General features: G+C 25.2%; 1 protein-coding gene across 1 annotated transcript; it reads right to left on the reverse strand.

The window, feature by feature from the left end:
• Positions 1 to 3,933: 3,933 nt before the first annotated feature.
• LOC145836485 (gap junction delta-2 protein-like) lies at positions 3,934 to 12,011 on the reverse strand. The gene is made up of 7 exons (XM_082944286.1): positions 11,772 to 12,011; positions 9,428 to 9,655; positions 9,244 to 9,264; positions 9,102 to 9,179; positions 7,785 to 7,959; positions 5,888 to 6,047; positions 3,934 to 4,027 (listed from the first exon to the last, which is right to left on the reverse strand). The coding sequence occupies exons 1-7, from the start codon at positions 12,009 to 12,011 to the stop codon at positions 3,934 to 3,936; spliced, it is 996 nt and encodes a 331-aa protein (XP_082800412.1).
• Between the last annotated feature and the right edge of the window lie 305 nt (positions 12,012 to 12,316).

The raw sequence follows: 12,316 nt of genomic DNA on the forward strand, positions 1-12,316 counted from the left end.
TACGAAGAGCACTTGGAAATATGCCCAGACAAAGTCTCGTGGGATCGTAAAATGCAAGCACAGATGAACACCGTTATAACTGATGATAGTTCAACTGACAACACTGCCTTCCCTATGAGCGATGAAGAAGACTGGGGAGAACAGGTTTATTCTTACTACTATAACGTTTTTATTTAAAGTATAATATTACAATGTTTAATATTATACTTTATTGAATATTATGTTTGTATGAAAATGCTTATACTTTGACAAACGATTATTAATATTCATTTAAAACTAATTAAGCAATTTGTAGTTTTAGTGTTTTCGTATAGTTGGGGTTTAATGTCAGTTTAATATTTATGTTCTAAGGCGAACTCGTTCCCTGAACAACGGCAGCCAAGATCTGAAACAGTATCAAGTTTTAGACCGGAGGATGCTACTGAAAACTTCAAAAGACTAACGTTGAACCCGTTAGTTTTTTCAATGTATTAGTAAATATATATATATATATATAGTATTTATTGTTTATAATAAATCTTTAGCTCTAAACCTGACATCCCAACGCAGCGAAGACCCAACGTTAAACCGAAACCTGTGATGAGGGGACGTGGAAAAAACAGGGTTGTTCAGTCTGATGCCAACGTTGGCAAAATGTTAGTTTATTTCAAAATGTCTTATTTTCACCTTTTTACTTGTTGACTGTGCATTATTTATATGTCTTATTCTATTATACAATGAAACTAAATGATAAATTTGTATTTATGTGGGCTTCTGTTGTGGATTAAACATATTTTTAAATCAATAATTTATCAAGTTCCGTCTTGAATGAGATACAGATTGTAAATTATGTATATGTTACTTCAAGGTTATAATATCAATATTTTACCTACAAGTTTGTTTTACAGTTCTTATGGTAGAGGAAAGGCTGTTGATAATCAATCTTCAAACTTAGTTCATAGCAAAAGTTAGTCCTGAATATGAGAAAACTAAATAAAGTTTTTTATTTATTACGTCTCCAGAGATTTATTTGAAATTAGTTATCTGCGAAAAAATCCTTTTGGTTTTAAAATACGACTTCAGCGATAAAACTTGTTAAATAAACAAAATAAATTTATCTTTCTAGCTGCAAAAAAACTTGAAACTTTCAAATTTTCTGACGCTGAAGAGGAAAAGAATAAAAAGCAGCTGGAGTTCCAAGGAAGCTTGCAAGGAAAATGGAGAAACAAATTGACCGAGGTTTTCATCATGCCTTTTTGTTAACACAGTTACTAGTCTAACATTTTTTCTAAATAAAGAAAGATTCAGTTATACATCATTAAAATTTATTGTTTTTAGGTAGAAAAAGGCAAAAGACAAAAGTAACGCCCTCTATGTAGACCCACAAACCACGCCTGCCACTAAAAATCCACGATCAGTTGAAAGCAGTCAACCTCAGATGTCTGAAGTAGTTTCTATAGAAAATTTCGTTCGATTGTGCTAGAATATCGTACCTAATCTGGAATAACTTTAATTCCATTCACTTACAATAATCTACAAAATTTAGCTATCTTTATTTAAGTGTACAAATTTGATTATAAGTTTTTTTCCTACTACATGACATCATTTTACTAAATTATAAGTTATTGTTTCTCGAATTTCGCATACAATATCAAGAGTTCTTTTTTTTCAAATTAGCGTAAGAAGTGAAAATTTTATCAATATGTTTTACTTTACCATTGTTTTTATAATTGTGTATTTTTTAATGTAAAGTTATTAACATTGCTTGAAAAATTAAAAACTATTTTTCAATTCTACTTTGTCTTTGTTTTGCTTGTCCAATAAAAAAAAATGTAAATTGATGAAAATAGTTATATATATATCAATTGCCTTGGATTTTCTAAAAGCATTTTAAAGATTCTAATAAGTTTCGTTTTAAAAAACTAAACTTCACAACGATTTCAGACAAGTTAATTTTTGGTAAGATAACTCCTATTTCAGAAAAATAGATTTTAGATAAAAATCTAGTACAAGGTAGGTTCAAGAAATATTCGACTCTTTAACCGATTATAACCTGCTGATTAGTTAATTTCTAATCGTTATTAACAAAAAGGTTAAATCGAAATGTAATTTTTGCCTAAAAAAGTAAAAAATAAATGACTTTTACCAATTCATAAAAAAAAAAGAATGAAAATTGTATGATATAACTTAAAAGTATTTCATTGATCAACTTAGTGTTTTAAACCATCATTAAACCTTTCTTGCATAAACTTGGAACAATACAGTAGTTTGTTTTATGACTAAAATATTTAATGATTTTTATTAGGGTTGGGCAATGTACAAGCTCGATCCGGCCCGTGAAAGGTAAAACTGCGACTCGCGAGTAATCTGGCCTGCTAAACTATGTTTAAATTTCTATATATTCTGGGATTTAAATTAACTAGCCAAAAAAAAGTAAATTTTAATTAAGCTAGACATAGATAAAAAATAGTATGTTTACAAAATTATTTGAATTAGATTAATATTTGTGAGTTGATCGAAACGCTCTGGCCCACCTTTAGTATATGGTATAATAAAATTATGTCTGTAGTTTTTCTTCGATGAAAACTTTAGTTTTTCTTCAATGTTTATACCTAATGTATTTTTAACTTCGGCAAATAGCAAAATAGATATTCTTTTTGTTCATTAGAAGGTTTGATAAGTAGTGACTCTAACTGAGCTTGTAATTGCTTAGTTTTTAATGTTTAATTTTAATAAATAATTATTGATTAAAATGTTCTAATGATTTGTTTATTGTTTGTGGTTAAGTATTCTTAGTGACTAGTTTTGACACTACTGATACAAAAAATATTAGTCAAAAAAAAAATTAAATAAAAGATGATTTGTTTCCGTACTAATATGTTTTAAATTTAAGTTAGTTCATATGCAGTTTAACTAAGTTGATTTATTTTTTAATCAAAAACAAAGATTACTGCTACTTCGAAAAAAAAACTTGGTTTAATTCTTAATTTAACAAAAGAAAGTTTTCTTCAATTTATTCTTTTACTTATTAACAAAAGGATAAGTTCAATGAGGATTTTCTGAAAAGAACAATAAGATAATCTCATTTTTATTAGCGTTTAAACAAAAAGTGAGTTAGATTTAGATTGAATAACAATATTAAGTACAATCTCTGCTAAATAGTAACATAAAAAGAGACTTTTAATAGAAGTTATTTTGCTCTTCTTTAATTAAAAGTGAATTCGTTTTGTATAATTTGAAAAATGTTTTGAACATATACCGCTGAGTAAATAGTGTTGTTGACCCTTGTACCTATTTGCTTTACGTCTATTTCTTTTTTTTTTATCTATTGAGCTTTTTCTCAAAAGAATTTTTTTGTCTAATAAATTATCACAATAGCAAAAACGTACAGTTTTTCAAAAGTATTTGTATTTTTTACAAGTAATCAAAAAATTATTCAAAAGTACTTTTTAAGAACTGGAGGAAACAAACAAATTAACTATTTTAAACAAGGATTTCTTAAAAAAAGTTTTTTTTTCAAAAGTTAAATACTTTGCTTAATTAAATAACATAACTGATATATTTTAAAAGAAGTACAAAAAATAGTTAAGGTTGTTTGATTATTTTAAAATATTAAATTAAAGTTCTTGTACTAAAAACTATTAACAAAAATTATTATTTATTTAATATAGATTTATCAAAAGTATTTATTTTGAGTAGTAAAAACGTGCATAGATAAAAAAAACAACAAAAAAAACTAATGGCGTAATTATTTTATAAGATATTTCAAGCTGATTTAGATGTTTAAGTAAAACAATTAAAAGTAAAAGCTACCATAGATCTTGGCTTAAGAGTATCTTAAAATTATTAACGAACAATCTTTCAATTTGCAAACAAAGTCTGGTCTAACTTTGCGTATCGATAAAAAGCTGCGACAAATATTTGCTGTAAGGTACATAATAATTAAATTTTCTTTTATGCTTCTGCCTCGTCTGAACTGTGTTCTGATGCGAGTGGTAAATTCATTAACGTCGGAATTCCTACTGCTTGAGGATACCCAGTATTGTACCTTTTAAGAATTACTTAAGTAAATTTATGATACATTTCATAAAAAAGGTGTCTGAAGCTTAGAAATAATGTAGTTTTTATAATAAAAAAAAAGCGTTTACTGTTGGTTTTGGGTAACATATTTCTTGGCAGTACAAAATTTTATAGCCTTTTATAAAATTGACTAAATAAATATTAATAGAAAACTTATATTTAAAACTAATTTTATATATAGAATACAAAACAAGTGTTTTCAGTACTTTTCGGCTTTGTTTTTGTGGTTAATGAAAGTTAAAAATTTTTGAGACTCTTGCTTTTTCATTTCTTTAGGTTTCAAAATATTATCATTTATTTCTAGTACATAATTTATGTAATAAGTAGGATTTATGTAATTTATTGTTGAGTGATATATAAAAATATTTTTTGTAATATCCGTAATAAATTATAAAATTTAAAAATTTTATTTTTCGGATTTAAAAAAAGCTTAATTAACTACAAGACAGGTAAAACATTATGTAAAAGTGTTAGCTAAAATAAGTTATAAATTTGATAGATTTCTCAAAAAGAATGCTCATACTGATCTTTTATGTGCTACTTAAGCTTATTTTTGCTACTGATTGAAATCAAACAGATCAGGTTAAACAAAAACGGGTACCCACAAGAGTTAGTTAACATAACAAATCATTTACATTTGAAAAATTTGGTTAGAATAAAGACATTAGGACCTAAAAAATGTGTAGTGATTATAAAAAATCCATTGATTAATAAAGGCACAGAAATATTAGAAAATAAAATTAGATAATTAATAAGAAATACTTATTATGCAGCAAACCCTAGAATCGTCTTCACTTCTAAACCACTATTAATACCAGGTGGTAAGGATCCAATATCAAAATTAAACAAAAATATGGTAATTTACCAACACAGCTGCTGTTGTAAAGCAAGCTATATTGGATTAAAAACTAAACATTTAAGGAAAAGGATAAAAGAGCATGTACCAAAGAGTGTAGAGAATTTTTGCTTTTCGTTAAAGAAAAATGATATACCGGTCAAGATTTTAAATGCATCTAAACGTTTATCTATTGCAGAACATTTGGTTAATAATTCAACATGTGCAAACAGTTATAATCTAAATAGAATTAAATTATTAAAACTTACAGTAATGTTTTCGATTTAATTAAATTAGAAGCTATTTTCATTTTGTTAAGGAATCCAGTTTTATGTACGCGAAAAGATTTTAACTGTACTGTTTCTTTATTTTCGTTATACTTTATAAGTATTGTTTTCATTTTATTTATGTTTAGTTTTACTGTAGATTAATTATAACGTAAAAAGCTTAAATGGTTTTAATTGTTAATATTTACTTTAGTCTTTAATTAATCTCTTGATTACTTGGTTATTATATAAGTTTGTAAAATCTTATCTCTTGTTAGCTTTTTATTCTACTGATGAGAATTGCTCGAAATATGTCTAGTTTTATTGAAATTATGTGTCTTGTAATTTTATTGAATAATTAATGGTGACTTATGTTCCAACATTACTTTTAATATTCATAAAAGTATTTTATTTTCAATTCAAAAAATAGTATTTTCTCTTAAAAAGGTTGACTTTGTGTTAAATTAAGTATGTAAAAAAAGTTTATTTGACTAAAATCAAGTTAACTGTGTATTAACTATTGAAGTGCATTACTTTTCATAAATTTGCTGAAGGTCAATTAAAGCAGTTATATTCAAATATTTAGTTTACATATATTAAAAAAGTGTTTTATTAATGTATTGTATTAAAGATTACTGTACTATCTTCAAAACTTAAAAACTTACAAAACTTTAATAACATTTAAGAAAATATCAGAAATTAACAACGATTAACTAAAACGTAAAACCTATCAAACCTGTTAGTTCTAAATGTTGGGTCGCTGTTACTGCCGACCTTATAAACTTTTGTAATGTCATAATGCCTTGTGGACCATGCTCTCCAAATCTTCTTTATTCCGATATGATAAAGCTCAACAAGATTGAGTATAATCATCAAAATCCCAGTGCCTTTAAAAGTTTTTGGCAATCACAAAACAGTGTGAAACTAAGTATTGCAATTAATTCTTTAACTTTAAAGAATATACAAAATACTTTAAACTAAAACCGTTTTAGTAATTTTGTTTTAACAAAACAATATTCTTATAAATCACAATTAGTTTACTAAATATATTTGAAGTGTAATTATACCCTTTGTTAGAAAAAATTGATAAATTTTATCAAAAAGTTTTGCAGATAATAAAATTATTTTAACAAAGAACTTGTTATAGATACAGTAGATATCTTTATTTGCCTAATGCCAATGGATTTATTAATCATCAGTAGTTTTACAGCATAACTTTGCGAGGATGGAGAATAGCAAATATTTATCTTTCTTATAACTTATGATGTTTTTTAAAGGCGGGCATTAAAAAATATCTGTGTATGCTTATTGAAGTCAACAAATTTTATTAATTACAATGACATAAATTAAAAACAAACTTTTTGTTATTTAATTATCCATTAGTTTGTTTATTTTGAATTCGTTTTTAGTACTCTGGTTGTGTTTTTAAAAATTTATAAATTGGTAAGTAGAAATAATTTTTCAATCTTTATTATAAGATAAATTATTCTTTCTTTTTTACTTTAAGTTCACTTGAAAAATTAAATTTTTTGACTATTGTATGAGTGAAAATAAAACTATTAGAATGGTAATTCAAGCTTTTTTTATAACTACTTATTACATATCAGGGTTATAAGTTCAATCAAAGTGTAAAATATATAATTTTATTATTTTTTTAAAGTACTCACTAGAAAAAAAATCAATATCAACAATTCGAAAAAAATTGTTCTAGCTATTTCATTAAAACTGAAATTGATAACTATTAATGAAATATAATTGAAATAGCTAATAAAAGTATTTCTACCTTAACATTGCAATAAAATTAAATTTAAAAGTTTTACGTGTTTTTAAAACAATTTAGACTTAGCTAAAATGCTTTTACTTAACGACATTTATAAAGTAAATATTAACATAACAATTTTATGCTCTTAATAAAAAATATTTCTGTAACATGATATTGGGAAAACAAAATTGCTCAAAAAACATTTCTTTTTAAAAGCAATTTTTTTGCTAGCTTTTAATTATTTTCTTTTTATGATAAAAAATTTGAAGAAAATTATTTCTGAGTAAAAAACATACTTTAGATTCCAAAACTTATTTTTTTAAACTTATTACCCTATAAATTTACAAACTATTTAAAATTATTAAATCTAACTATTTTTAACTCTTGTTTTAGTTTTTGGTGAAACAAAACATTCCATTGCTTTTAAAATGTTTATAACGTCTAATTGAAAATAAGGTGCTTTAGAAGTGCTTCTGAAATGGGGTTCCGCGGAACCCTAGGGTTCCGCGAAGCCTTTCTAAATTTAAAAAAGATCATTTATTTAATTAAACATTTTATGTAAAATTAAAATTAGGGGTTCCGCGAAAAAGTTGAACTTTTGAAAAGGGTTCCGCCACTAGAAAAAGGTTCAGAAGCACTGCTTTATACTATGACGAATTATCAAAATTATTTTATTATGTTTAATTTTATAATAAGCTATTTCGTATTTAAAATAAATATAAGTTTGCTTAACATATAAAAAACATTAAAAAAAAGCTTGTTGATTGATTTGTCAGTGAGTTAAATACAAAATTATACATGTCTTACTTGTTCAGAATCTTATGACAAAATTTTTGTTTAATATTAGATTAATTAAACTTACAGAACATAATCCAAATTATAATTGTTTTTTCCTTTGGTCTTGACACGAAACAATCTACGACATTTTTGCAAGGATACCTGGCACATTTGTAGATCTCAGGCACCCAAAATTTATATACGTACGTATTGTACTGGAGCCACATAAAGAAAATTTCAGATGCACATCTGAATAATACCTGAAAGTTTATTTTTAAAGTTTGATTACTTTTAGCTTAAAGTGACATAGCTTTGTTGTATCTAACTAAACTATTATAGCTGACTTATTGTAATAAATTTCTAAAGTCTTTTAGATTTATCAAATAAGCATGTTTTATAACGTATCAGTATATATCTTAAATGTACAATGCTTATTGATAAGCGAAAACTTACCTATACACTAAATAATTGTGTTTTTTTCATTTAATTAATCAAAAGATAAGGCATTTAGGAAGTGATGATTTACTTTTTTTTTTTTCAAACTCGTAATCATATCAAACATTAACTTTTCTAGCTTGCAGGTTACAAACATTATACTTTTATAACTTTATCATTTCTAAATATTTTACTATATTTTACTTAGTATATTATTAACTTGAACAGTTTAAACTCGACTTGTTTATAACTTTTATTATTTTAGCTTAGTATACTTCTAACTTTTTTATTTCAAACGTGTTAATTCAAAGCAAAATTTCATTTCAAGTATAACTTAGCTTTAGTTTAACTTTGTGTTCATTTTCATTTAATTTTTATTTTTAACAAATGCTAACTTTTAACTAATTCGTTTTTATCTTATTTAGTTTTTCTTTTCTAGTCTCATTCAAGGTTTATTGTTTAATTAAAAATTAAACAATTATTTAAATTAAATAAATTTCGCGTTTAAGTGTAAAAGATTTTACCATACTAATCTAAGAAAATTCAAGTTAAAACCCGCTAATTTAGAATTGGAAAAATCAGAAACTTAAAATTTTAGAACAAAAAATTAAGAAAATTGATAAGTTAACAAAGATCAATTAGAAGCAAATTGAATTATAAAAACTATAAAATGTATCGAGTAAGAAAAGTAAAACTTATAAAACGTGACGAGTTGAAATATATAAAGTAAAAACGTATTGTGTTAGATAAATAAATTTAAAATAACGCGAGTTTGAAATAAAAAAGTTTAGACGTAAATGTTAAAAACGACTATAAACTTTTTTTATTATACTACGTTTTGTAAAAATAACCGGTTAACTAAATTTTACAATGCATTCGCTCATGATTTTATGTAGACTGAAAGTTTTGTTAATTCAGTTTAATGAAAAAATTAGTTTCTAACAATCTGTTTCAACCAAGTTCAAACCTGTCCAACATATGCCAGCAACAAAACACCAGGCTGGTCCTCATCTGGTTTTGTGACCCTAGTTTTTCCGTCTTCATCCTAACATAAGTTATTGAACATTAGAATTCTGAAACAAACTATATATATATTTATTAAAACTAACTTTCTTTTCTTCCTCCTCCTCCTTGTAAGCTGAATAAAAAATATATTTTTAAACTTTTGTGCAGCAATTTTATTTAAAAGCTTTAAATAAAAATCTAACACCTTGATTTGTTTTAAAACACGAAAAATTTATTTAAATAACTCCACTCGAAATATCTTAAAAACTGATCTTGTATTTTTTTTACGTTTTTGTTTACGAATTTGTTACCTGGCAACGGAGGGGAATCCGCGGAGATGATTCCCTCCTCTATCTGCCTCTTCCTGATCTTCTCCTTCAGCTTCCTTCTCTCCTCCCTCTTCTTCTTCTTCTCCTTCAGAAACTCCGCCTTCTTCTTCTTGGCCTGAGCGATCTTGTCGAGCTTGTGAACGGTGAAGACGATGAAGATTATCGCGGGCACCGCCACTGACAAGAGCTTTAAAAAAAATTAAGAAGAATTTTTTGTTTAATAATAGCTAAATTTAAACTGGTAAAAATCGTGTTTGACTCTAGATTACTTATAACTAAAAGCAGAAAAAGTTTTATTACTCATCAATTTTTTAAATATTTTTTTTTTACTTCGGATTATAAGTTTTTTTTTAATGTTACAGTGTTGTAAAACAATAAAAAGCTATTTTACCTCTTAAGGCGATACTAAACTTTTTTGATTTTATGTTTTTTTAAGAATTTTATACCATCATATAAAAAGTGTTTGCTAAGTAGTTTTCTTATTAAGTGTAATGTCACAGTGACTTTATTTTAATTATGTGTTTAATTTTAATTTTTAATCAGATTGTTATTTTAAGTTTTATTTTTCTATTAATACAATTAAATTAGGCTATTCATCTTAATGATTTTTATAAAAAGAAGAAACATTAAGTAATTGTCCTAACTCAATTTTTATAAAAACATTTAGACTTATATAATATTTCAACAAGTATAAAGTCAACTAACATTTAAACATTTGTGTAAAGTATTTTTAAGGAGCAAATTACTGAAAAGAACTTGGAAATTAGAAAGTGGCTTACTTTTTAGAAATAAAAACTGTTTCAAAATTATAGATAGAGCTTTAATAATGTTTTTTTACCTTTTTTTCAACAAATTTTTCTGAAATTATAAACTAAATTATTAAGTTACCGAAAAAATGATTCAAAATCTTTCACAAAGAGCAACATAACATAGTATATTTAGTATTTCAAAAAACACAAAATTTTTTTTAATCTTAACTCATATAAAAAAAAATATTTTAGTCTAAAATTCCTAAACCTAAATAATTACCTACAAATTGTTATCATTAGAATTTTTTTGGACTTACTCAATTAAAGTTTTACAATAATTTTTTTATTTTTCAAGTTATAAATTTTGTTTTTATTACAAAAACTCACCGGTCACGTTTACTAAAGTTAGCATTTAACATGGTTTAAGTAAACAAGTATGGTTATAAAATTGTGATAACGCCTAAAACTAAGGTAGTAAAACTTGTTCAAACGTTTTAGAATATTTTATTTTAAACATACTTCAATGTTTTTTTAAACTTATGAACTCATTTTAGAAAAAAATCTTATGTAAAGTGCTTTTTTAAACTTTTTTTTTTAACACAGATTAAACTTGCTTCTATATAATACTTCGTCATGTAAAACAAGTTTTAACTAACTATGTGCGACTTTGTGGCGATCTTTTATTAAATACTATTTATTCATACAATAAAATGATCTCTGAAAAATATTATAAAACAATAAGTTCCAGATACATGTCGTTCTTATTCTTTAAATAAAATTAATTAAACTTAAAAAAGAAAATACTTTAAAAACTACCAAAGAACAATTTATTAGATTAGTTGTGATTTTATCAAAAGATTTTATAGTTGAAACCAAAAGTCGTCAAATTTTGCATATAATAAGTTTATTTATGCATATAAAGTTTACATTAATTAGACAATTTCAGATTGAGAGTTTTATTCAACACGGTGATTCATGCAAACGCATTGATCACGATTAAAAACTCTATAAAGTAAGATAGACAAAGCTATATATACTTAATTGGCCATTAAGCATTTTGGAATCTTGTTGTTAATTAAGCAAGCTCATTTAATGTAATCAGTTGTAATAAGAATATAATTAGTGTTGCTTAGTAGCATCTAATAGTAGTATATATAGCTTTGTCTATCTTACTTTATAGAGTTTTTAATCGTGATCAATGCGTTTGCATGAATCATCGTGTTGAATAAAACTCTCAATCTGAAATTGTCTAATTAATGTTTATTTGCTCTTTTCTAGTTGAGTTCTTTATTGGAACTATAACTCACCATAAAGTTAATATAATTATAAAGTTTACTGCAGTTTGATACAATAAAAAAATTTTAAAGCTTAAAAAAAAACGAATTTTAAGTATATAAAATAGTTGTAAAAAGTACCGTAAGTAACCATTCAAATTCTTTAGAAGAATTTAATAAATTTTACGATATCAGTAGGCACTTCTAGTACGTATTCAAAAAGTCAAATTTGAATTATGTAACAAATTAGAGTCTTCAGATATATTTTAAGCTAACTCACCTGAAATGACCATAGTCTTATCATTGAGATTGGACTGAAATCGTTGAAACATATATTAGGACATCCCGGAGTCAGTGTGTTGCATTTAAAATTTCCAAACTCATCACCAAAAGTTTGACTGGCAATTGAAATAACAATCAAGAAACGCAGAACGTAAAAAAATGTCGTCCAAAATTTTCCTGCTAGAGACGAATGAGCAGCAGCTTGCTCCAAGAGTTTCTCAACATTGTGCCAACCCATAAGTTTTTGTCGAAAATATACAAATGCTATAAAATCTAGTTTATTTTTATGTTTAACTAGAATTGTTTTAGTATAAACTAATGCGCTACTAATAAATTTCATAAAACATCGGAGATTAGTACCAATAATTGAATAAAAAAGTATAAAACAAAATAGTAAAAAAAACCGTTACCGTTTAATATAAGGTAAAATAAAGTGTTCTGTGTTTAAAAAAGTTATAGTATGCATATAATAAATTTTATCGAAGCTGTAGTGAGTTTAAACATTCTAACATTTTTACTAAAAAGACGTTTTTTTACATGCTT

Source organism: Thalia democratica, chromosome 1 (genome assembly GCF_965202585.1).
Source record: "Thalia democratica chromosome 1, ktThaDemo2.hap1.1, whole genome shotgun sequence".
NCBI classification, from domain to species: domain Eukaryota; kingdom Metazoa; phylum Chordata; class Thaliacea; order Salpida; family Salpidae; genus Thalia; species Thalia democratica.